General features: G+C 45.0%; 1 protein-coding gene across 5 annotated transcripts in view; it reads right to left on the minus strand.

The window, feature by feature from the left end:
* Positions 1-24,228, minus strand: part of kif13ba (kinesin family member 13Ba) — a 29,412-nt gene extending 5,184 nt beyond the window's left edge. Inside the window, exons 1-38 of one of the 5 annotated variants that reach the window (XM_055507251.1) lie at positions 24,198-24,228; positions 23,653-23,826; positions 23,119-23,443; positions 19,321-19,414; positions 13,862-13,874; positions 13,346-13,406; positions 13,145-13,237; positions 12,650-12,830; positions 11,939-12,026; positions 11,615-11,749; positions 8,562-8,674; positions 8,339-8,450; positions 8,028-8,240; positions 7,834-7,944; positions 7,613-7,747; positions 7,180-7,310; positions 7,005-7,091; positions 6,600-6,790; positions 6,240-6,519; positions 5,802-6,147; positions 5,565-5,714; positions 5,257-5,382; positions 4,955-5,128; positions 4,701-4,858; positions 4,465-4,597; positions 4,210-4,365; positions 4,033-4,132; positions 3,800-3,926; positions 3,657-3,712; positions 3,400-3,524; positions 3,034-3,309; positions 2,783-2,935; positions 2,629-2,706; positions 2,487-2,537; positions 2,234-2,390; positions 1,421-1,551; positions 894-953; positions 28-598 (exon numbers count right to left, since the gene is read on the minus strand). In XM_055507251.1, coding sequence (XP_055363226.1) covers positions 28-598; positions 894-953; positions 1,421-1,551; positions 2,234-2,390; positions 2,487-2,537; positions 2,629-2,706; positions 2,783-2,935; positions 3,034-3,309; positions 3,400-3,524; positions 3,657-3,712; positions 3,800-3,926; positions 4,033-4,132; positions 4,210-4,365; positions 4,465-4,597; positions 4,701-4,858; positions 4,955-5,128; positions 5,257-5,382; positions 5,565-5,714; positions 5,802-6,147; positions 6,240-6,519; positions 6,600-6,790; positions 7,005-7,091; positions 7,180-7,310; positions 7,613-7,747; positions 7,834-7,944; positions 8,028-8,240; positions 8,339-8,450; positions 8,562-8,674; positions 11,615-11,749; positions 11,939-12,026; positions 12,650-12,830; positions 13,145-13,237; positions 13,346-13,406; positions 13,862-13,874; positions 19,321-19,414; positions 23,119-23,188 — 5,236 coding nt within the window. In that variant the 5' untranslated portion in view covers positions 23,189-23,443; positions 23,653-23,826; positions 24,198-24,228. Of the gene's footprint in view, positions 1-27; positions 599-893; positions 954-1,420; positions 1,552-2,233; positions 2,391-2,486; positions 2,538-2,628; positions 2,707-2,782; positions 2,936-3,033; positions 3,310-3,399; positions 3,525-3,656; positions 3,713-3,799; positions 3,927-4,032; positions 4,133-4,209; positions 4,366-4,464; positions 4,598-4,700; positions 4,859-4,954; positions 5,129-5,256; positions 5,383-5,564; positions 5,715-5,801; positions 6,148-6,239; positions 6,520-6,599; positions 6,791-7,004; positions 7,092-7,179; positions 7,311-7,612; positions 7,748-7,833; positions 7,945-8,027; positions 8,241-8,338; positions 8,451-8,561; positions 8,675-11,614; positions 11,750-11,938; positions 12,027-12,649; positions 12,831-13,144; positions 13,238-13,345; positions 13,407-13,861; positions 13,875-19,320; positions 19,415-23,118; positions 23,444-23,652; positions 23,827-23,978 lie in introns of all 5 variants that reach the window. The other 4 variants (XM_055507253.1, XM_055507250.1, XM_055507252.1 and 1 more) reach the window with 4 other exon arrangements.
* Between the last annotated feature and the right edge of the window lie 1,485 nt (positions 24,229-25,713).

A 25,713-nucleotide genomic window follows, 5' to 3' on the forward strand; every position in this document is an offset into this window, starting at 1 on the left:
CAGATGTTTTTTTAATGGAGTACCTACCTACAGGTGTGTCCAGCTCCACCCCCACCCACACTCCCTCAGCAAACTGTGTGACTCCTATGTAGCGCACCGTGCCGGGCTTATTGTTTCCCACTGTGACACATGCCCCTTCCATCAGCCAGTCAGGCAGCGTTTCATCTTGGTTTTGCTCCTCTTCATCCACAAGGATCTCCAGCCTCTCAAAACCTTCACTGCCTCCGCCAGAGTTTAGAAGCTTCTGTTCACTGATGTTGTTGTGACTTGCTGAACTGTGGGGAGCAGGGGGAACGACGATGGTCATCCTGGCGCCACACTGAGAAGGAGAGGTCACAACATCGTTCCTGTCAGCACCCTGCTGCTGCGGAGGGGTCGTGAGCAGCGTGGTGTCAGCGGCCACGAGGGAGGAAGACGAGGAGGAAGGCTGGAGAACGTCAGACAGGGTAACTGTAGAGACACTAGTGGAGAAGTAGCCGCTTGACGACTGGCTGAGGGGGCTGAGGGGGGTGGTGTCATGCGGGTCATGCACAGGAAGAGGAGGGACCTCTGAGAGCTCTGCCTGCCTGTCTTTGGTTGAGGGGCGTAGAATAGCAGTCTAGAGGAAACCAGCAGTTGTTGCAGGAGCAGAGGGACAGACGACAGCATGCAGACAAGGCAAAACAACAATAATCAGTTTATACTGAAACATTATTCCGGCCTTTCGTGCAAAATTCTGCAGCCTGTTATGGGTTTTTGAAGGAACATTTGCATCAGCTGTTAATTTCTTCATGGGACATTTGGAGCCACATATTAGTTGACTGCAGATACAGATACATAATGTGTAAAGTAAAAGGAGGAAAATTTAATGTAAAGCTAATTATACTAATATGTGATGATGTGATGAAGCTCACCGTCTCAGGCCTGACTCGGGTGTCATCTGATCCTGGCGAGGTCACAATACGGGGAACATGCTGCAGAGTAAAGAAAGAATTCACTACTGATATGTAACATTATCACTTTAATTCCATAAAAATGTTAAAGAAAGCTATTATAGCTGGACCTATTTAACACTTCCCCAATGTAGGATCAGTAAATATTTTTTTTTTGTTTTTTAGAATAAGTACAAAAAATATAAAATATATAGCTTTTTGTTTTTTTTCCTTAAATAGAGTGCCAAAGAATAAATATCAGGGCGTCAAAAACGAATCGACAAATCTATAATAATCAATGATGGAAATTTAACAATAATGATTTGCTTTTATCGATAAGTCAGGCTGCTCATTTGACGGCGCAGCGCGACACAGAATAATGCAACTGCTGGCGAAGTGCCGGAGAAAACAAACCAAGCGGCCACAGGAGAAAGGCCGCGCCCTAATTTCTTCATATGAGCCTTCAATGCAGAAGAGTGGAATCTCTGCACTACTACATGTGCTCTGACCTGCTGGTTGTGTGGTGAAGGTCTTAGCTCCTTCTTGTCATCTCGTGCTGGAAACAATGACTTGAGCAGCTTTGGCATCTGAGGAACCAGCGCCTTAACTGAAAGATAAGAGGCAGCAAGCCCTGAACGACCTGGGGAGGGGGGAGCGGGGAGGCCAGAGAGGAGGAGGAGGAAGTAGAAGAAAGGAAGTAGGCAAGGAAATGAGGAGATGTGGAAAATAAAGGAGGTGTGAAAGATTAACAGGAAGTTGAAAGCCGAGTCCAGGAAATGGCAACAACCCTCCAACATTGTGATAGACTGACAGCAGGAGACATAAGCTGGATGTGAACAATTCTCATCACTTGATTGAGAAACACAGACAAATTAAAATCAATTAATTCTGTTCATTTCTAAACAGAATTAATCAAAAGCACCAATGGAAAATCTGACTAACACCACAATAATGTAATTACAGTAGACACTAGAAGCTCTAATAATGTCTGGCGAGGAATAAAATGACACATTATGTTAGGCAAAGCAGAAAAGTACAGTAATGATGGAGAATGATGGAACTGAAGTGAGAAACTAGACATCTTAAACTGCAATGAAAAATAAGACTGAAAGGAAGAGGAGGAGAAGGGAGTTGAAATGAAACTATGAGCATTAGTGAGATCAGTGTGAAGTACAAATAAATGCATCCAGTAAAAAAAGAGCGATGGAAAATGAGGGAACGGTGGTAGACATGTGAGGCAGAGCAGTGTAGAAAGAGTTACATGGACCTGGGGAAGAAGAGCTGATGGAGAAGGTACAGATGTGTAACAGAAGGTAAGTTACCTTGCTCTGGCTCTTGGTTCTGTGGGGGTGTCGTGGCGAAGGGAGTGGGGAATGAAGATGGGGAGGTGGAGTAGGTGGAAGGGGAAGAGGCCGGGCGGGGGAGGGTGCGATGGAACTGAGAAGGCATGAAGATATCCTGTTGGCTCTCCCATCGACCCTGAGAAGCAGAGAAGCAGGGTGACGACAAGAGATTGGTTCAGAAATAATACAATAGAACATCAGAGGACTGAAGTATGGTTGGAAAGTGGATTACCTTATCTTCCAGCAGGCAGGTTGTGGACAGGTCTTGTCTGCTCCCCGTCAGCTGAGTATGGACAGAGAGCTTATTCAGAAATATGATATTTGCAATATAATGGCATTACCTACTGTACGGTGTCTGGGTATTAGAGTCTTACCCTGTGAACAGAAGGAGAACTGAGGCTCCGTCTGTTGCTCCTGCCTCGGCTGGCCAGCTGTTCCTTCACCGCCACCTCCTACAACCAACAGGACATTCAAGATTTCACAAATGGTAAACTGAGTTAGTGGAATTAAGTGTGTCTGTCCATCTACCTGTCTGAGTCTATCCAGGGTCAGGATGTTCTCCAGACTCAGGACACTTCGCAGGTATTTCTCAATGGCAGCTTCATCGTCAGCTGACTGGCTGTTGTGTGCACTGGCAGCGAGCCGGGCCAGCATCTCTCGGTCTTCTGATCCAGGGGCATCCTAATGAGACAGAGCAACATCACGTTTTACGTTTGATAATCCATCATCGCCGCCACACGTTTTGACAAAAACAGAAAGGTTCTTCTTTTCCCCCTCACCCCAGGGATGTTGGAGACCACCTCGAAGGTGACCCCGCAGCCAGGAATGGTGCTGCGGGTGGACATCCGCCTGAGAAAGTTGTGAGCGAACCCCTGGCGACCTGGGTTAACGTTGACGCAGATCCTCTTCCTCAGGACCAGCTGCATGTCAGCAGGGTGACTGAGCTGCACTACCGCTCGAACGGTCAGGTACACCCGCTGCTCGGGCCACGCGCCCCCGCGACTGAGCTGGGGACACTCGTGGACGGTGGAGTCCCACGATGCCTCTGCTTTCACCTGGAGGGGCGGACATCCAGTCATGAATGCAATGACCAGGGAGTTCTGGGCTTTCCCTCAGGAATGTGCACCAAGCAATTGCACCCTTACCTCCCCGTCATAGTGTCTGACAATCTGTAGGTCAAAGAAATCGTCCTCATCCTCGCCACTCAGGGTGGCGTCCCAACCTCCAGCCTCGGGAACCTCAAACTGATCTTGAGAGCTGAGGTCATCAGCTGGAAAAACAAAACAATACATGCTAAAGCAACCTGAGAGTAGTACATTTAAGACGTATAACAAAAGTAAAGTCACAGTAATATATTTAAAATCTGATTAAATGTGTTACTGAACTATTGGAATCGACTCACCTTTGAGGTTCAGGAAGAGCACAGGAATATGGGTCTCCATTCCAGGCAGAGGAACCCTGTAATCACAAAAGCATTGTAGATTTAATGGTGTAAACGCAACATGAGAAGCCAAAACCCAAATGAACGCTGCCGTGTGCTGTTACCATTCAGCTGGTGCTCCAGGAATGCCGCTGCCAGCAGAGGGCACCATCACAGCGTTCCTCTCCTCCGTCAGAGTCAGGCGCCACTCCAACAGCTGGGCCTCTCGTTCCATGTCATCTTCTGTCTTTTCTGTTCACATGACGGCAGAGATACATCAAGAACCTCCTACACTAATCAACACCAAATAAATGCACGGCCTCAAACGTCTGAATGCTTCGGTTTGCGCGTGGTTTACCTGCTTTGCTGACAAGGCTCTGCAGGTGCTGGTCAAGATATTCCTGTCGCTTAGTGAGCGCAGTCAGCCACTGCCGCCGCAAGCGCTCCAGATCTCTTTCCTGTCCAACAACTCTGTGAGTTCACATCTCATTTTTATAAAAAGCAGGTAGCAGAAGGTGCCATTGAAGTCATCTACCTGATAACTGTCCATCTCATCCCCCTCCTGGTTTGCTGTGGTGTTTTTAATCTCCACACAGCCCACTGACACTGCGAGAACAATCTCAGATATCAGAGGCATGGTCCCCGAGTCTTGAACCGAACGCACATCCACCTGGATTCGCCTCGACTGACCCTAGAGAGGACACGGTGATTTAATATGAGTCTGAGAACGGTTGGCAGGTTGACCTTTCAGGTGAGACTTTGTAGTTCCACCTCTGGCGTCCATCCTTACCTGTCGAAGCTGAAAGATTCCACCCGTCCGTACGTCTCTAGCGGGAACCACTTCCACCGGGACAAAGTCTCCGTTCTCATTTATCTCAAGTATCTGGATCCACAGCTCTAGGCGACGCGTCACCTCACTCCACCTGCAAAGCAAACATTATCAGTACATCTACATCAGCCACTGCACTGGCAGATAGGCATTCTGAAGCTGGTTTCAGGCATTTCTAAAAGTCGGTATGTGCCTACCTGTCTCGTAGGCTGCGTGTCTTGGCTTGGATGATGCTGAGGTCCCACAGGGCGGGGTTCCTGCCTGCGTCTGCCTGCCGATGTCCATAAACCTCGATGGCAACTGCCCCCTCTGTGAGATACTCGATAAAATCCTCACTCACTGACACCGCTAGCTCCTGCAGCATGATGATAAATAAAATCACTGTCGATATGACACACAACAATGGCTCTACTCCGTCACAGGTCGCGAGGGTAGCGGTCTGAATGTTCACCTTGCAGCTGTCAAACACCACCATGCAGTGGGGGTCCTTGGTGCTGGGTGAAGAGGAGGATGGGTCGACCTCAGGGGCCACAATGATGGGCTCGGGCTGGTCCCAGAATGAATACTGACAGAAGACAAAGTTTGACAGGTACTGGGGCAGACCTGTGGCCTGCAGGATCTTGATCTGCAGAAGACAAGCAGATCAAGAGTCTTTTAAAAATATCTAAGTATAAATATATAATAAATTATGGAGGACGTGACTTTAAACATAAGCATAATATAAAGTTATTTTCTCTTTTTGATCTGTCTCACCATGCAGACAAGTTTGCGATCCTGGAATTCAGTGTCTTGGTTGATATCTGAATCATCTCCTCCGGCCATATTGTCCTCTAAACCTCCTCCAACCCTCACCACCTCCACATGGAGGCGCCCTGCAACCTGTACAAAAGCAGGGAAACAACACAACCTTTACCCATTTCTCGCAGATATGTTCATCCTCATTTAGACTATTTTAATAATTCAATACATAATAATAAATGTTGTATAGAATGTGACCTGGCAATGTTTTTCTGTTTGATGTTTAATAAATCCATTTAGGGCAAGAGTGTGTGAGTTCCTACCTCCCCCTTCTGGTTAATGATAGGGACAGCATACTGCAGCTTGACATCGTAGAAGAGACAGGAGAGGAAAACATTGGCAACGCCAATTAGACTGTGGTTTTCCTGCTCATCAAAGAACGGGTCAGCTCGGCGGAAGTATGAACGCATCACCTAAACAAGGAGGAAAGTATACGATTTTACTACAAACCCTTAAGCTTTAACTGCTCATTATTTCTATTTATAAATGCTGAGTATTACGCAAGACTGGTGAGAAACATGGCTCACTGGGTTGTCATGGTCATTGAGCTGATAATCCTTCCACTCCTGGTACAGTTCTCTCATGTCCACCAGGCGATTCTCCATCTTCTCCAAACTCCAGATCTGTTTCCCTCGACACCGTCTGCGCACCTGAATGGCCGGTTCACTGAGGATAGCGTCCCTCTTTCGGTTTGCGTTGAGGTTGTCCGACGGGATCTGCAGAGTGACTCTGTACTCCGTGTGTCTCTCCAGGTCTTCGGCAATAAAACAAGCTTCCTGCACCAGGAGGTTCGCCTTCACTATTTGCTCCCGTAACCGCCGCAAACTCCTGACCAACACTGCCTCCCTGCAGGAGGAGAGGAGATCGAGTAAAGGTTACCAGTACAGCATGCATGAGGATTCTGAGTATAGTCCACACACACAGATAAAGACGCTCACCTGTCCTCACTCCACTGCCTCAGTCTGCTCTGAGCACTGCTTGAATGGCTCATCCCTCCCATACTGAGTCTTTCCAGGCTGCGGTAGTGAGACTGCTGTCCTGGACCTTGCTGAGCTGACACTGGTGCTCCCGAGTTGCCTATCGACAGGCGGTCCGGGTTCAGCTTCTTGCGGAGCTGCTGGAGCTCCTGCTCGTACATCTGCCTCTGTCGCTCCAAGGCGGAGCGCTTCTCCTCCTCATGCTGCCTCTCCAAAGACTGGAGAACTGCTTGCATGGGGTCTGACAGGAAACAGCAGACGGCCATGAGACAACACACACAAACCACCACACTAAATGGCTCATTTAGGTTTCCTGATTACCGTTGTTCCCCAGAGCCTTCATCATAACCTCCGTCTGGGCAAATTCGTAGGAGAAGCTCACTTCACTGGACACTTCGCTGGCGGTGTCACCGTCGGCGTCCAGCTGCTCACTGCTGCCACTGTTCTTCATCACACCACCTTCACCATCCTCATCATCCGCTCCACGTGAACGCCGCTTAGGCAAGTTGATTCTAAGTATAGGAATACATCTTAATAACAAATCTGGCTCATTTGTAGAAATGAGTGTTTTTATGTGCTAGAACTAGTCATGCAAAATGTTAACAAAATTCTGAATATTTAAATACAGTTCTCTTTTTTTGGATAAAGAAAAACTAAAACACACTGTGTAAAATAATTAAATCATATGAGAAATGTTCTGCAACCACAAATTTAGCATCAAATTACCTAAAAAAGTGGTTGTTTCCCCAGAGGATACGGTCACCATGGTGAAGCTGCAGAGCACTGGTTACTGGAGAACCATTTACACATGTCCTATAACAATGAAAACAGCAATTACTGTACGATGTACAGTAAAAATAGTTTTGGCCGAACTTTGGTTTGGTGGTTTAATTTTATTTACCGAGCATTGCGGTAGGGGGTGAGGATGACGGCAGAGTCTGCTGTGATGTCGATGACACCGTGCTCTGCCTGGATGCCCATGCCGCACAGCTGGATGTCTTGAGAATCTGCTGAGCCCACCTTTGTGTGCTCCTGACACATGAAGAAGACAATGAGCTTAGAATCAGAGTAATGACTAGGTATAAAGCTGATCTCAGATTACTTGTCCCCGTTATGCCTGTGTTGGCTTTCTATGTTTGTTCTGTATCTAATCAAACTGTGTGCTTGTAAAGTCTATTATAGTCAGTTGAAAAGTCATTTTTATTAATAGGTAAATTGGACACATGTTAAAACACAGATATTAAACTTAACAGTAGTAATATTGTTTGATTTTCTGAGTAAATAGGAAAAGTGAATAAAAATGTAGGATAAAGAATGTGGGCATGCATGAGTACCTTCAGGTAATACACCAGCAGCTCATTAAGAGCAGGATCAGCGTTAAGGTTCACCAGAAAACTCTTATCGTCTCCAACTTTGATCCCTGACGACTGGAGAGAAATACCCAGACTCTCCAACTGCTTCTGACGCTCCTACAAACACACAGACAAACCTCGCATTCACACAGTTTTAATTGATTCCTTTGTTAGATTTTCAAACCTTCTCAATTGGGCCTCACCTGTGCAATCTCCTCAGTTTTGCGCAGCTTCTCCTCCCAAGTGATGGTCATCTCCTGAATCAACTTCTCAGACTCTTCCAGGCGATCCTTCAGCTCCGGTGCCTTCAAAGACTGTGGGAAAAAGAAAAAGACCATTGAGAGCAGAACAAAGCAGAGATTTCAAGCTGATCGTTTGAATTTTAAAGTCAGCTCACCTCTGCCTGTGTCAGCTGGACTCTCAGTTTCTCCACCTCTTCTCTAAGCTCCCTGATGATGCGAGCATTGGGGTCTTCATTAACAACAGCGTGGTTGACAATGTTCTTCGCTCTGTCGGCATATCGCAGGGTGGACAGCGTCTCCTCGTAGTTGTCTGCAGCTGGGCTCACTGTTGCAACCATTGCTGTGCGACTGTTGCCGCCCAGACAATCCTAGAAACAGGCAGAGCAGAGAGATGAAAGGGAAAAAGGCTCCGTTATAAGAAAATAAACATGCACATTAAAAGGTGTTGTGTTGGTCATCTATGTACCTTCAGCAGCCATGTCAGAACAGAATCCCTGTAAGGAACAAACTTGTTCTTGTTCTTGGCAGTTCCTTGTTCAGCCAAAGCAGAGATCACCAGACCCAAGGTGGTGAGAGACCTGACGAGAAGACAAGCAAACATGGAGGTGTGGTGGTTGAAAGCTCCTTTGCACACAACAAATAAGGATATATCACATTTGTATACAGTACGTTATTCAGTCTTAACATACTTGTTGATATTGCTTCCCTCCTTTAGTCGTTCTCCAGCTGCTCCAGTCTTTGCGGCTCGCTCGCTTCCTGCCAGGTCTACCAGACTCAAGCGACTCACCTTCTCCCCACTTGTCTGAAGAGAACAAATAACAGGGACAAATTGTCATTTTAGGTCATTTTCACACTATACTGACTTTCACACGTTGAGGCGACAGGTAACAATGCTTCAGCCATCTCATCATTAACCATCAACCACGTGCTTCTTACTAAGCTCATTCAAGCTTTGGTTTCTCATCTTTCAGTCTCTTGTTGATGGGGGTTCTCCACATTCTGGAGGAGGAGCTGCTGAAGGTGTGGATATCGCCTTCCTATGTGTGCAAGGACGGATCCTCTTCAAGCAAAGCGTGACAGGCCACTAGCTGACGGGGCTGAATGTAACACCAGATCATGACCTGCTACCAGCCCTATTTCAGCAGCTCAACTTCAGCAGATCCTGGTTTGATTAATTTTATCTATTTATAAAGCCCAACTTTTACAGCTGTTTTTCAGCAAAACCCTTTTTTAACCAGAATTAGAACTGTTTCTGTATACAAACGCTGTACCCTGCTAACAGCATCTAAAGTTTTTCTAAAGGAACTAAATATAGTCGCTGTTTCCTGTACTGTAGTTCAAAAACAGGTCCCCAGTTCCCCTGGGCAAGTTCTTGCACCAGAAACATCTTATGATAAAGTGAAGCACATATATACGCCTTACTCTATGGTGTCCAGAGACCCATTGTTTGGTTTTAAATATCACACTTTATCACACGCAGCATTGAGCCTATGTCAAGTAAGTGTTATAATGAAGGCAACCGTGTCTTGACGATTGGATAGTGCTCATCTCAAACACGTTATTAGACTCAAATGTTTGACATTTAACAACAAATTAGAATCTTCTACTAAACCAAACCCCAGGCCCTGAAACCTGAAGAGAGCCGGTCATGGGACTAACTGATAAGAGATCAACCTCAGGGAGCTCTGATACAGATCAGCATCAGGCTGGTACTTCTTCAGTCCCCCTGGAGGGAACGGAATATTAAACAAACAGATGTGTATCTTTAACACCAAGCTAGCACCATGCAAAATAGACCATTGTCTAAAATACATCCCCTACATGTGAATATTACACACAGAACACTAGCACGTACTGTAGTGCATAAGAAAGCGGCTACCTCACACTGTAATTTAATAGTGACTACACTGTCGCATACAAAGCGGCATCCTCCTGGTGTCAGACATCTTCAGTTTCTATTTTTGGTTATATAAGGAAAAGCTGATAAAAATGACAACTGTAGCATTTTCCCCTGATACATAAAGAAGCAGGCATGCCACAACATCCACACATCACAAAACAGACTGACAACTGACTAAGGGTTTGCCAACAAAAGGGGTCAAAGTGTAAACTAACTGAACTTTGTGAGTTTGGTTGACAGGTCTGGATGAGATCACAAATGTCACAATGACTCATCTGCTAATGATGGATTCTTCCACCTGCTATATGTGTCTGTCGCTTTGTGTGTGTACTGTAAAGCTGATATGCACTGCAGATAGTACAGTACACTGTCTACTTCAGCACTATTGTAGATGTAACCGTAGTCATGATATATGCTCTATTACATGCTAAATTCAGCAACATCACCCTCTGTAACCTTTGTTGGTGAGATCTTCTTATCGTCTTATACTGTATATGTGGAAACCTATTAAAATTAAAACGTTATGGTTTGATTGTGTAGGCCCTGAAAGCGGCAGACAAGCAGGGTGGTGCCCAGGCACCGGGTATTTCAGCTATAGTTCAACCCTCCAAGTAGACAGGCAGGAGCGAGACCGCACAGAAATGCCTCAAACCATTTAAATATGGTCCTATTATAAAAATATGACCATGGAATTATACATAAGATATATATATATGTGGTATTTTACAAGAAAACACTGGACTAACGTTGTGTTTAGATGATATTTAACTACTGTTTCTCCTTTGAGAAGGGTGTTCCATGGTTGAGCTGTCTACTTATCACCCATTGTTCCTTACTGTAAGAGTATTATTGCAGTGTGTACACAGCATTGTTCTTTTCCTTTGGTTTCCTATGTATTTTGAAAACAGGTCTATAATGTTTCACAGTTGAGTTCCTCTAAGGGGAAAAAGTGGAACATAAAACACACAGTCATCAGAAATATTCAACAGCCAGCATAGGATCAACTGCAGAAATACAGGCTCTGATTATATTTCCACATGAGTGGAAATGAGTGGACTCTGCTGCCTAGTGGCTGGGGCTCAAACTGGTGTTGTTTTACTACATTTTGAAATTAGAACTAGATCACAAAAAAGCAGCAAAGTATATAAACATCTGACTCATGCAATGAAGGAATGTGTCAGCTAACAGTCTCGCTCACTACACAGTCTTTCCCACTGTCTTCTTGCTTGATGAAGCCACTGACTGAGTAACCCAGTGACTGACTCTGGGTGTGCCTTGAAAACAGAGCAGCCTATATCAGCTGACGAGCTCAAAGTTATTCCTGTGAATTATTAACAGGATTTGCTGGTAGCGAATTCGCCAGGAAACGAGAGCAAGGAGCCAGCGTGGCCAAGTGGGTCAGAGAGGACTGAGCATTAGTCATTTGGAGTTTTTCTTTTCTTCGGGTGCCAAATCAGACAGCTGAAGTGACATCATCCCATTGGAAGCCGGCTTTTAACCAGCCGGAATCGTCATCAGCAGCAGCTGACTGATCAAAAGAGCGATGGAAGCGTTTTGTCCAGTCAAAGTGAGCATAATCACACAGAGAGTTTGGGATGTGCAAGGAGAGCCTGAATTTAATATCTGATGATGTGGGAATTAGGATTAGTTTGTGGGGAGGCAGGCATGGATGTTAGGTGGTAGGACAGACCTCCCAGTGGAGGCTGGTCTAGTGAAGGCCACCACTCAAGCTTTTAACATTTATCTACAGCAAAGAAATGCTTTTGAGTTTCTATCTTTAAAACTGAATGCATGGTCACATGTTAAAGGAAAAGCTAGGTAGTGCATGTAGCCTTATCTTACCCCAGACTTCAAGTCTTTGAGAGTGTGCGTGAGGATGATGTTAAAGACGGCGTGGGATCGACTGCTCTCCTCATTCATGTTCGTAGCAGCAACAGTTCGAGACTTATTCCCCTCTGACATCAGAGACTCAATGTCCTGTTATAACAACAAAAAGCCAATAACACATTAGTGAGAATATGAGGTTTCCCTATATTTATTCCCTTGACCACTTATATCTTAAAAGATTTCTTTAATGAGGTGCAGATCACATGGTTTAATAAAGATTTCATTTGTACTTGGTTACTCAGAACTCAGTGTCCTGGAGTTTCATGGAAACACTTTTACCTTGTAGCTGGCAACAGCTAGCCGAGACAATCCATCGACGTAGGGACCTAAGACTTTGTGTTCCCTCACTCTCAGAGTTTGTCTGCCCCTGAACAAAAGCATAAAAACATGCTTTAAAACACAACAGTACTGCTCATCTGTGTACTGGCAAAGGTGGCAGTGGGCTTGGCTTGTTCTGGTGATCACCACAAATCTTACCAGTTCACACAGGCTACGTTAGCGCTTGGCTTTCTGACCATGACTCAAACCTGCTCCAGACTTGAGAAGTTAATCATTTTCTGCTCCAGAGCAAAGCCCATATGGCTGTCAGATGGCCTTCGCCGCTTTGGCTCATTTTACTGAGGTTAAAGGTCGCATTGTGATTGAAGGTCAAAGGTTACGGTAGTCTGGGGTAGTGGAAAGAGGCTTGTGCCCCTGATTTACTGCTGACCTGCTGGACATGAACTGGCCTCCATTGGCTACATAGCAGGAGGATAATCCTTTTATCCACTGACCACAGCAGGTGGTGGAACCACAGTCAATCTGGGGCTTTCTCTGTTCTAATATACTGGAATTTACCCAAAAATTCATTACAGATACACACATTCTATGTTTAACTTTTAAATTAATGACCTTGTTTGCATGCTTAGTATATTTGTTGGAACCCATACGTTCTTCAGAGGACCACGGCATTATTTCATTGGTGAAATCTGCATTCAGCTGACACCGTACCCTTTAGGGTCAAGTAGATCCCGGACCTTCTCGTTGTAGATCTCCATGTAAGACACCTCAACAGTAAAGCTCTCCTCCTCCCGCTGTTCCTTCTGGGTTCGTTCAAACAAAGCACTGCACAGGCGTGGGATTAGACCTGGCTGGTCGCCTGAACCCATCATTGTGTACGACTTTCCTGAACCTAAACACACACACAAACACATAGGGATTCTAGGTAAAAGGGGAAGCATCTCTGTGACACCCTATTGAGCACCAACAGGTAAAGCTGGTAAATCTTGAACGACTGCTGTTATGTTAGAAATTAACATAAGGCAAATACTAACCTGAATGTTTCCAGTGGGGCTTATTGTATACCAGTGTGTAAGAAAGAATCATGTTTTCATCATCTATTACTCTATGTATCCCTGGCCATAGCTCGATCTAAGTGCATCTAATGAACTGACAAACAGGATTCCTGCTGATGCCTGAGTAGTGAGGGCTCTCATGTTTATTTACCAGTTTGTCCATAGGCAAAAATACAGGCATTGTAGCCCTGGAAGGCGTTGTGGAGAAGACTTTCCCCAAGGCACTGGAACACAACCTCTTGACCTGGGGACCAGCACAACACAAAAAAACTCAGTACATGGAATGATTTATATTTCAAAATGGTTTAGTATTTAAAGGCGATGACAACTGGATCACTGTTAATAAACTGACCTGCGAATTTCTCCTTGTCTGTTTCATCCATAGACCAGAAACAGTAATCATAGGCAAATACCTGAACACCACATAGACACAGCAGAAAGAGTGGTTTGAAATATAATAAACAAAATAATAATAATAATAATAAAAATTACACAATTTCAGTGGCAAAACCAGACACATTACTTAGATGTAAATAATTAATAATGACAGTCAAAGTTATAAAATTTGTCAGCAAATAACACAGTAACTGGAAAACAACAGCCAGAAGCATGTTCCCGTTTCCTAGCAACAGGTACCCACCCATTATAGTTAATAAACCAAACACTTTTTTGAAAAACATTTTTGTAAAAATATTTGAGAGAGAGAGATCATAGTTTGTATCACCGCCTTTCCCCATAATTCCTTAGTTATCCAGAGAAATACACCAGCTTCTTTGTTTAGCATGGATGATTCACAACCATGGAATTAGCTCATTGGAGAATATGTGTGTGTTCATGAGCGTGTGTGTGTGTGTGTTTGTGCCATTACCTTGGACTGATTCCTGATGGTGTTGGGAGGGTCATTGTGCACATGGAAAGACAGATCACAGTTAGTGCACATGTTCGAACTGGTACAGCTGCTGTATTCTAGTCGCTTGTTTGCTCTGGACTCCGTCTGTCTAAGCTAATCTTCTAAAATCCATAACAAGAAACCACGTGCATGCGTATGAGGAGCAGTGTGGTGAAAGTGGTAGGCATTAAATTTTGGTAAAGTCAGTAAAATTGGCAGAGGGTCAAGACAGCGTGTGGTGGAATCAGATGGTAGCGCAGAGGAATTTGGATTGCGTTCACACAGAAACACAAATGAATGCAAAAACACCTCCAAACATGAAAAGCATTTAAATAGAGCTGCACCTAAGGATTAGTCTAAAAAATAATGATTCATTTATAAGATACAACACACACACACACACACACACACACACACACACACACACACACACACACACACACACACACACACACACACACACACACACACACACACACACACACACACACACACACACACACACACACACACACACACACCTGTTTCCTTTTACCCACACGCATTCTTTAAAAACCACCAGAGCTGCGGCTCTTGCACAAACCAGCCAGCATCAAGTCCAATCTGTAACACTTCATATTTCACTTGCGTTCCACTGCTGACGTGCTGCAAATATCTGCACTGTATCTGCAGCCTAATTGACTCCAGTAGCTCTTCAAACACCTTCTAGAAAAGGCATTCCTTCATATCAGCACAGAAATTCATCAGGGTATTCAAGGGTTTAGTATGGTGCAGACCTAATGGTTAGGTTAAATGCGTGACTATGTGTCTACTTGTATCATGTAGTGAATGTATCTGCTTCAAGGTTCGGATATAAAACACTTTTATGTTGTTCCTCTGAATGCTCCCTGGGGGCTTTAGAGCATCTTACATGGCTGCAGTCTCCCTGCTGTCATATCTCTGTACACTGTACTGGTGAAATCAGTGTGGCAGGTTGTGACATACATAGTGATGACAGCTGTCATTTCGCCCATGTCTTGTGCTCTAGCGCCCATTACCAAAGCTAGGGGCCCCTTGTCACCAATCAGAGTGGAGAGTGAGGTGGTCAGGAGAGCCGTGAACCCGCCTCCCCCCTGTCCTTGTACGCTGCCATTCGCCCAGAGCTCCTTTCAGCCAGTTCCTCCGCTCTGATCGCCGTCATTTAAAAAATAACTTAATGCATGGCTGCTTCACCCCCTCCTCCCTCTTTTTCTACTGTTCTTGCTTTTTTTTTTTCCTTGCTCCCCGGGACCGTACCATCCGCGGCTCTATAGGGAGAAACGAGGAATGCGCAATAGAAAGGAGGCTGAAGGTAGCCAGGGGGTGAGGGAGGAAAGAGGCTGGGCCTGAGACTGGAATGTTAAGCTGAAGCAGAAATTGCATCAGTTGCATCAGCATCATTTTTCATGAACTACTCGATCCAAACGCTGGCAGTTAGCATTGTTACATTCATGGGCTTAAAATATCCACATATTACATATTATAACTAGCTGGTACTGAAATTAACAAACCCAAAAGCCTACACATTACACCACGCTGTCCTAGGATGTTTTAATAAACACTGTTCATGGACATTTCTATTTACAGTATTTGCATTTATGTCATTTATTGTAAATATTAGACACTGATATGGTGCGTGTGATTAGGCAACAATCAAATTCAGACTTCATGCATAAATACAGGGCTGCGTTTAGTAACGCACTTCTACTTTCACTTCTGTTTGCTGAGTTGTGTCAGAGAATAATCCGTAACCATAATATCAGTCTGGTGTTTATAAATCATATCCGGATCAATCACTACCAATTATTACAGATTTCCAGTCCACGTGATGCATAGCAACAGAATGGTTAAGCTTGCCCTGTTTCATTTTCAGACTCTAATACATCTAACTTTAAAGTAAAATATAAACTGTTCCCATGGTTAAGACCTGCTGTTCTACCACCAACAGTGAACAAGCTCGTATGGAAGGAAGACACTTTCTAACACGATATGGAATGTGAATTCTCCTCCTGATGAGAAAGCACAATCTAGAGGATAGTGAAATTATTGGTTCCTCTTTTTACTCTGCAAAATTTACTGTAATGCTCAATCTAACATTTACACATTCACAATGATTTATAATCTTGGCATTCTCTCTCTCACTAGCTCAGTTTATGACCATTTTAGTGCATTCATGGAAATGTTTAATATCCTATCACTTACTACAACCATTTTAAGGCAGCAGCCTAAAAAAAATCTCATCTCACATTGGAAAATCCCCTCTTCTTTTTCTTGGCCTGAGATTTCAATGCCGTTCAGTTCTTGAATTAATGTAGTTACTGGATTAACAAGCAAGAGTCATTAATTTGGTGGACAGTTGGAAACTCCAGCTGTTAGTTCATTCAGGCTGGGCAGTTTCAACTCACCAAATCCACTTTCATACATATTCATTGAAGTACATCCTCACTCACATGCTGATGCAAACAGATAGAATGTCTAACATCGTTCCGACATATGGGGCAGCACAGCCTCCTTTGTGCGTTGCCTTGGAAACCGAGCTGCTGTGTTTGCCTTAGTGACAATCTGACAAGAAGCAGACTGTTGTCAGTGTGTGTCAACATTCGGCTCCACCAAACCAATGCAAACAGCATCGGGCCATCGCGCAAGCTGCACTGTGTGACAACATGGCTGCGGGGAGGTTAGCAGCCTGGATGACAGCCAGGCTAGTGCGCGGCGCCCTGACCTTGCGCTTCAAACCTAGGTTACGACGTGCTCGGAGGATGCAAAGTTATTCAGGCAGGTCCAAAGATAAAACGGGTGAGTCCAATGTAATGCGCGTGTCAGGCAGCAACCTTCAGAGAGCCCTGACAGCTGCCATTAAAGTATCAGTGTTTTACTTACGATTATCTACAAGCAGAACCAGAATATTTAAACTTCAAACCAAGAATAATGTCACTACCGCAGTGAATCACTGAGGAACTCTGGTCTGCCCAGCGTCCGCCACTGGTGGAAAAACTGAATCAAAAGTAAGGGAGGGGGGGCTAAAATAGGAAATGACGTCTTTTTCTTGTCCCTGGTTTGGAAACTGAATGCAGCTACACCAGGAGCTAATACGGCTCCCCTGAGCCCACTGTCCTGCTTGTTCACCAGCTAAAATCTACGCCCGTCTCACAGCTGATTAGCTTGACCAGATGTGTTTAGTCAATCAGAGGCACTGAGTCCAGGAGTAGAAACCAAGCTGGACAGTGGCCCTGGATAAGCAGGCTGGCTACTGCAAACTCTGTGTTTAACCAGTCCTGTACAAGGCCATCCCTTCTTCCTTCCCATGCCTGAGTGGACAAGTCCATTTAAGTAGAAGTGAGAGAGAATCAAAGTTAGGCAGGCTAAAGGACAAAGGCAGGCAGAGAATGGGGATGAGGAGGTGAACACTGACAGCGTGTTCCTCTTCCTAGCTATGCTCCCTGCATTTAATATCTGCCGGCTCCTGGATCATCACAATCCAATATATAACACTATATATAGAGTACAGTAGCTTTCAACAAAACGGTAATGACTTCTACAGTACATATCTCGTAAAACACTCATGACCTTTGACCCCAGGCAAGCCCTGGTTAACTGGCAGACCAACCACTGTTCCTTACTATCGACTAATACGCCTGCACAAGGTAATAGACTCACTCATAACAGAAAGTAGTCAAAGAACAAAAACCGTACTGAGCAATACTAGATACTAAACCTTTAATCTTTATTACTGAATATGTTTACTGTTTCTTCCGAATAAAACCAATACCATCCTAACACAGTTCAGACACTCAGTTTCCAGTTCGGATTCAGTCACTCTCTCTCTTTCCCACAGGCGTTTTCTTCCAAAGATCTTCCCTATTTTAAACAAAGGGCACCCCAGTGACTCAGTTAGCTTAAGCAAACAACCTGCACCTGCAATATCCTACCATTACTGCATACTTCCTCCTTGAGCCCACTACTGTCTGAACGCATAGCAATTAAGTGAAATGCTAAGCAGCAGATTAACCTCCAGTGTAAACACCATTCAGATGTAAACTGGACACAAAGTCAAAATAACATCTGCAGCCGGCCAGTCCGTCCCCCTGCTGCCGCTTCCTCGTTTCTTTGTCACTGTCAGAGAATCTAAGGCGCTGCTCTTGTTCAGCCCTCTATAAAAGTCAGAGATAAGTTTATGGTCGACAGATGCTTGAATAAATGAGAGGGTTTTTTCGACCTTCGATCGTCTCCTCAGTCGAGGAAGGGGCTACACAGTCACTGACGGCGACCCGGAGTTAACCTCCCCCTGTGTTGCCACAGAAACTGAAGAGCTGACAAAAAGGGAGGAAGTCAGGCGGTGGGGAATTATGACCCGCTGGAGTGGGGGAACACAAGACCGGAGTGGGCCCAGTCTTTTTAATGTGCAATTGTCTCTGTCTGCCTGTGTCTTGTTGCTGCTGTCTTTCTCCCAGACACAGGCCCCTCTGACACACACAGAAACACAAACACATGCTATTGCTTTGACATCTTGTGAACCTCATCCTGAAGCCAGTATTATCCACCACTACTGGTCTCACAGCCTGTACTCAGGGACAAGGAGCTTTTTCTTCCAACACAGCTGCTTCCTCCAAGATGGTGGTTTAGCAGTCCAGCAAGACCAAGTGACTGACTATGACCCAATACACAAATAATCAAACAATACTAGATATTTTGTATTGACTATTGCTATCCCATCTTGGCTGGTTCTAAATATTACCACACACACACACACACACACACACACACACACACACACACACACACACACACACACACACACACACACACACACACACACACACACACACACACCTATTCTGCTGAGCGTAAATGTAACAACAGCCAAATTATTTATGTTTAAATGCACCTGTCTCTATGATATGAGACCCAAAAGCATTCTAAAAGTCAATCAAGAAAAACATCAACAAAAATGTTCAAACCACTAACTACTGTTCAGATCACGGTCAGGACAATGGGAGGAGGCATGTGGCAGCTCACAAGAAACTATGGTGCTGGTACATACTGTTCTATACGGAGGATTTAAGTCTACAACGGAGTCTGAGGCTCCGTGTCCCTTTGAGTTCAAACAAAGGATCACATGAACTGATAACAATAAACCTATCGGAAGAACTGCTGCTCACAACTTCATCAAACAATTACAGTAACGTAAACTGAATCACTCATGAATCCACTGATTATTTCAGAATTCATCTATTAGTGTTTTGATGTGATGGATATTAAACAAAGTTACACTTAACTAAATGGGAACATCATTTTTCTTATAAGTATTATTCATTTCACTTTACACAAAACTTCACATTTATAGATAAATGATGAAATGTTTGATGTGTAAAGGTTTTTACTTCTTGTTGTGGAAACAAACCCAAACAGAACAAATGTACCTGGAGTCTCCTTTGCCCAGGTTTCCGCCTGCAGGATTGAGGATCGTCTGGTTCTTCACCATCTCCACAACACATTTAGTGTTTAGTTCCTTTTCTGGGGATTAAACGACACATCGTTTTACAAATGCATCATTAAAGCTCTCAAGCTAAAAATACACACGTCTTCTTGCTTGTTCCTACTGTACATTATGACACAATCTCATGTTGTCTCTCAATCGTCCCTAACTTTGCACAGCAACAAAATAGGGTCAAGAAAAAAAACACTAAAACCTTTACCCTCTTTGGTGTGAAGAATATGTTTAAACATTAGTATAAGGAAACACTGACCTTTTACCTCAGAGTGGGTATTAGACCAATCAATAAACAGGACTTACAGGCTTTCAAGGTCTATCACACTCACGTACACGCGCGCACACACACACACACACACACACACACACACACACACACACACACACACACACACACACACACACACACACACACACACACACACACACACACACACACACACACACACACACACACACACACACACACACACACACACACGTGTCATGAACCTATTGTCCTTCAATTGGCCATTTATAACTAAGCGTAAGGAAAGGTCCCCATACTCTCATACCAATGTCCACACTCTGGATAAGTCTGGAGAACGTGAAAAGGATTATGATTGGTGTTTCAGTCTTTTTACATGTTTAAAATCAGACAGGAATCACACAGAAAGTGTGTTTTTACAAATGATATAATCCTGACGAGAAAAATCAACTGCAGAGGCTCTGGAAAAAAACAAGAAGTGCCATGGAAATTCACAAGGCTGGTAAGTCTCTCCCTGTTCACCTGGCTCGCTAATAGGACTGACTGTAATGATACTTGTCTACACAGAGGCAGGAGTGAGTGCCAGCACATCGCAAGCATCCAGCATTTGGCAGGACCGATCATGTACATAAAAAAAGAGAACACATCTGAGTCTTTACATGCAAAGCAGACTCATTTACCAGTCGTGAGCTAGAACTTACTGGTAAATATTTGAAAGCCAGTTGGTGGATTATTAACTTACAGATTTAGAATCAACAATTTATCCACTTCATTTGTGCTGCTGCCTCAAGCGCCTGCAAGGATGTTGAACTTTACTAAGTGTGTTAGAACAGGAAAGACAATCGATGGTTTCAATTCCTTTCTGCTACTGTAGGTACATTCATGTCGTTGTTGTTAGAGTTATGTCACCGATGTTACATCTGAGCAGGGCATGACTTCTGCACTACATGTAGGGTTTCGAATTGAAACCGTACTACTCAGCGAGACGCGCTTTAATAACGGTTTTATAATGTTTAGTGGAGCAGAGCAGCTGTTGCTCAACGTCCTTCGCAAACAGAAGCTGCAGGGAGTGTTTCACCTGGAGGGCGTGCGGTGGTACACACCTCACCGTGAGCCCCATCTTGTTGTGCTAACGGCCGCGTGCACCACTCTTTGCCCGATAGTGGCTGATCATTTCCCAGCAGCGCGAGAGGTGCTGCATGTGATGGGGGGCAAAAACTTTTCAGTGTAAACCAGTAACACTGAGCACGTAGGGCGTGACTGTGTACCGTTCCAGGCAGCGGCACAAGGAAAGAGTCATTAAAATTTCAATGTCAAAAGGTCAAAGGGTAAAAAAAAAAAAAAAAAGAGGTTAAGGGGACTGAGACCAAGAGTCAAAAATCATGAGGGCGAAAGAAGTAGTTTAAGGTTAAATCTGACACAGACACGGGTGCTGAGGAGGAAAACTGTGTGTCCCGTCCTCTCTCCTACTGCACCCTACATTGCCCGTGTACCCACAGCAGGATGTACCTGCAGCCGAAGGGAAAGTGTGATGAGGTGCTGAGGATAAATGTGTCCATTGTTATCAGCCTTGCACTGCTTCTTGAGCAGCTCCCACTTTCCACTGGCCTCGCACCGTTGCTGAGGTTTGGCCCAGCAGCGCTGCCATGAGCCAGGAAACTCACAGGCCGTAGTGCTGCTGTTGCTACGCCTCTGTTCTTCGAAGGCCAAAGCCATGGGAACATTGAGCATTACACAACGTTAGCAAATATCCATTCAGACTGACTCCCTTCCTGCCTTTGTCCAAGCTCCGCCACCTCTCCCGCTCAACCTGAGGTGCACAGGAACGCCGGCCTCAAGGTCTAAGGAGCTCGCTAATTACTTCAGAGTCACTGATCTGAACCGTTACACCAGCTGGCCGAACGCAAGTGAGGGAAAGTGACTGTTTATCCGTCAGCTCTCCCCAAACTACAGCTCCTGCATGCTGAAGTAACTGTGTGACGGGGGAGACAGAGGAGGAGCTGTGTCTCAAAAACTCCAGGCTGTGATTGAGTCGAGCCCTGATTACCAAAGAATGTAAAGCTGGAAAAGAGGATGCAATCAAGTACTACTGGTGTTGATCTGATTTCTTTGTCCACTCATAAAAGTAATGGGACTTTAAACAGACATGGACAGAAGACTTTGAATATATATATATATATATATATACGTCCCCCTACTCTTCTTTTTGGTAGGCATTTTATTATAATGTATGCCTGAAAAATAAACCCAAGCACATTAGTCCAACAGTTAGTTGTTACCTAAAATAAGGTGTGTGTAGTCAGAGAGGACAAAGGCGAATGTGGGAATGTACACAAAAACTGTAGCCGGAGCATTTATTTACAGTAAATCCCTACCTCCATGAGACCACATGTGCCCCATCAGCCTTTGCCTCGGCTTCCCTGTTCCACCACATAAAAGCAATTAGAAAAACCCACCATAAGCTAATTCATGGCCACGGCTAATTCACTGTTTACGGCAATAAATCGAAGTTGCATCCAAAACAAATGTCTAACTTTTACATCGCTTTAATGGAACAAGAGTCGCCCCAGCTGCAGGCTGGCAGGACATCAGCGTTGACAGTGAACCCCTGTCTCACGGGGAACAGTGAGGGTTTGAAGAGCTTTTGGTCCTGTGACCAACTTTTGCAGCACAGACGGAGGAGAGAAAGTGGAATACATGTGATCCATTCTGCATTGTCAGTCAGCCACTGAGCAACTCTCCTCCTCCTCCTCCTTTCACTGAACACATGGCCTTCCGTGGCAAACACACAACCTGGTAATCGACCAGGAAATGTCAACTTTACGTTCCCGCATGTGGGCAGGCAGCTGCTGGGGGGGCTGAAAATAGCTGTACGTTGGGAGTAGTGTTATTGGGACAGTCAAGTCACAGTTACCTAATGTCAAGCAAATGACGCCTTGTTGCTTAGTGCCCCGGCGTGTTTCCACAGCAGAAGACTCAGCCTGAAGAATCCTGACATAATCCTGTTGCCTTCGTTAAATCACACCAAGGAGCGGGTGACGGACAATCTGAAGTGTCTGCCGGCATCCGAACCAGCCAGCAGAGGAGACAAAGAGTCCGGCTTTAGAGACAGTAGATCTAATAGAGCGGCTCAGCTTTAAACCTAGCGGCATGGCAGGCAGCCACGAGGGAAGCCTTATGGCAGAACTGGGGAGACATGTGCAGTGAAGCCCAGCCAGACGACGGCTCTTTTTAATCTGCAGCAGCTCATTTCACTAATGGGTGCTGATTTCTGATTGGCATCCCGTTTGCAGGGAATTAATCAGGGGGAGCTCGCCAGTGGTTTATGGATGACGTGCGACGCAGCTTGTTTTCTAGTTACCTCGAGGAATTATCTGTGTCATCTGATCAGATGACACGATCTCTCACCGACTGCGTTCCTTTGCCTCGGGTATAGGTTCGAAAGGAAATAAGCTGTCAGTGTGTGGGTCCATTCCTCACCTCGCCTGTTCATCGGCCGCACGCGAACGGCCACCTTCACGTTGGAGTCGTCCAGGCCGGGCTCCCCCATGCTGCCCCCGCACACCCGCAGAGGGCAGGTAGCGCCGATCCGAAATCAGTCAGCTCTTCGGCCCAAACCAGCATCCAAGCGCCGTGGAGTGTTCCGCTAGCCGGACGGTCGGCCAGCTAGCTGCTCTCAGCTCCGCTCCATAGACCGGGCAAAAAAACAACAAAAAAAAAAAAAAATCCCACAGGAAGCCGCCGCTGCCTATCGTCTCCTTTTGCTCATATTCCCCGTTAATTTAGATCCACGGAGGCGCCGAGGCTGCAACACACACGAGACATTTGCATTTGGTAAGATATTACAGCAGCTGGTGGACGTGATAGGTAGACGTACCATCTACAAGGCAAAAAGCGGGCTAGCCAGCTAATTTGCCAGTCAAACTGAAGGGGAGACAGCCTGAGAAAAGTGGAACACCGTGGCCCTTCCCTACATAACATACGCGGACAGCACCCAAGCCTTGAATTACATACCTTGGAGGATTCATCCCAGAGGTGGCACCGTTAGACAACGTGCACATTCGAGGGAAATCACCCGAGAAGCGCCTGGAGATGATCTACAGCTTCCCCACCGATTCCACTGTGTCCGCCCTCTGTGTCAAGCTAACGGCAGCTAGCAGCATCCGCCCTTCCGCCCGAGTCTGGCCCCTGCAAAATAAAATGCCGGTCACCTGTCGAGAATTCCGAGCGAGAAGGTGAAAAGTCCGGATTCACGTTCGGTCATAAAACAGGTTCAGACTAAATCTGGTGACTGCATTAGTCCACGCGGTCTGTCAAAGGCGATCACATAACTATTGTACCGAGTTAGCGGCAGTCATTACTGCGCTCCAGCGGCGGCCACCAGTTTCCACGAGGGGACACGATCAGTTACGCCAGCGTCCGCCGGAACCGTTACACCGAGCGGGTAAAGTTAAGCGTACAGGCTAAACTCGGTTTCCTATGAGACAACGTGTCCTCTCATGACGAGCGATAACACAGTAAATATCAACTAAGACGAAGAGAGTTTTATTAAACGGTACTTGTTAGCAGCAGTATCCAGGACCCCAAGTTAGTCACGCGACACTTCCGGTCGGCGCTGTCAAACGTGATACAAAGCCTTGAACATTTCCTGCAATACATTCAAAATAATTTGCTAATCTACAACTTTACTGTACACTTGTGCAAACACATTATGATTGCAGGTTTTATTCGTACAATAGAAAAGAACAAACACGATTTGACAATAACCTTTATTACTACTTTACTATGGCATATTGCCGTATTAAGCAAACAATAGCAGCTTGCGTTTAAATATGTACATTTATTGTATCATATTAGTAAACAATAACTCATATCTACAGTATTTAGTCATAACTGTGTGAAATTAATGAACACTTATTGTCAACAATTGTAACTGTAAAACTGCTACAACTACTCTTATTAGACTACCTATTATTACATATATCTATTCGCAATATATACTATAATATGCCAGCACATATAATTACTATAAACCCAGTTACCGTGAAAACCAAGAATGAAAGAAACACTGCCCTCAGTAAATCACAGTATTGTCAACGTGCGCATGGGCCTGAATCACTGAAAGGTGTCTGACATCTGCTGGTCACTTATGGTACTGCAGAAAAAGACATTTCCCACTTATGTCTGAGTCCATGTGTATATTTTGTTTCATCAACCTTGTTTGTTTGTTATGTAATCACTTTGCCCGAACACAAAGACAACAGCTCGGTTTTATAGTTATCTGTGTTTTTCAGCTGTATCAGCTGGGACACTGACGCGAGATTACCTGCTTGTGCTAACTGTGCAGCAGATAGCCAACGGATGCTTGAGGGCACATCAAACCAGTATTAACCAAGAATCAAGTTTTCAGATAGACAGAGAGCTTTGCAGTCATGTCTTAGTGAAGGGTGGAGGTCGGAGCCAGACCTTCAGCAGGAGTGGCTGTTGCTGGGCTTTAGCCACTGACGCAGTGAGACCACCAGAGGGCGCTGTGCTGCAACATGTGGCCATGTTAAATCACAGAGAAGTGATTTTTACGAATCCAACATCCAAACCAGACACCAAGCACCATTGTAATTATATAAAATATCAATATCATTTGTCTGCCTAAAATTACCAGAGTGGAAGTTACAGTTACACCGTTAATTATTGCTATAATGTTTCATAGCGTACAGTTAGTTACTTCTTTAATGGGGCGAGTGCATTCAAGTCACAGCGTTTAGTGTGTAGGCGGTAATGTTAACAAAAGCCCTTGCATAAACTAGTGTAAACAGACAAATCACTATGGAAATGTACTGCTCCTGAGACCGTGTATTCAAGAATCCCAGCTAACACGTACACTGGTGACAATGGTGCGTTAAAATTTTCCTCAATTATTTACAGCCTTTCTTGTAAATCCCCCCCCCCCCCATCCCGTTCCCGTTTGCGGAACGGATTCTGGGATGGCGCGATCCGGACATTTTAGCAGAACCTTGGTGATGGTGCAAGTTTGCGCCAGCTCGGGATGGAGGTGGGGTCAGGTGACTGGCAGAGTGG

The sequence above is a fragment of the Betta splendens genome, chromosome 3 (assembly GCF_900634795.4).
Source record: "Betta splendens chromosome 3, fBetSpl5.4, whole genome shotgun sequence".
Classification (NCBI taxonomy): Eukaryota; Metazoa; Chordata; class Actinopteri; order Anabantiformes; family Osphronemidae; genus Betta; species Betta splendens.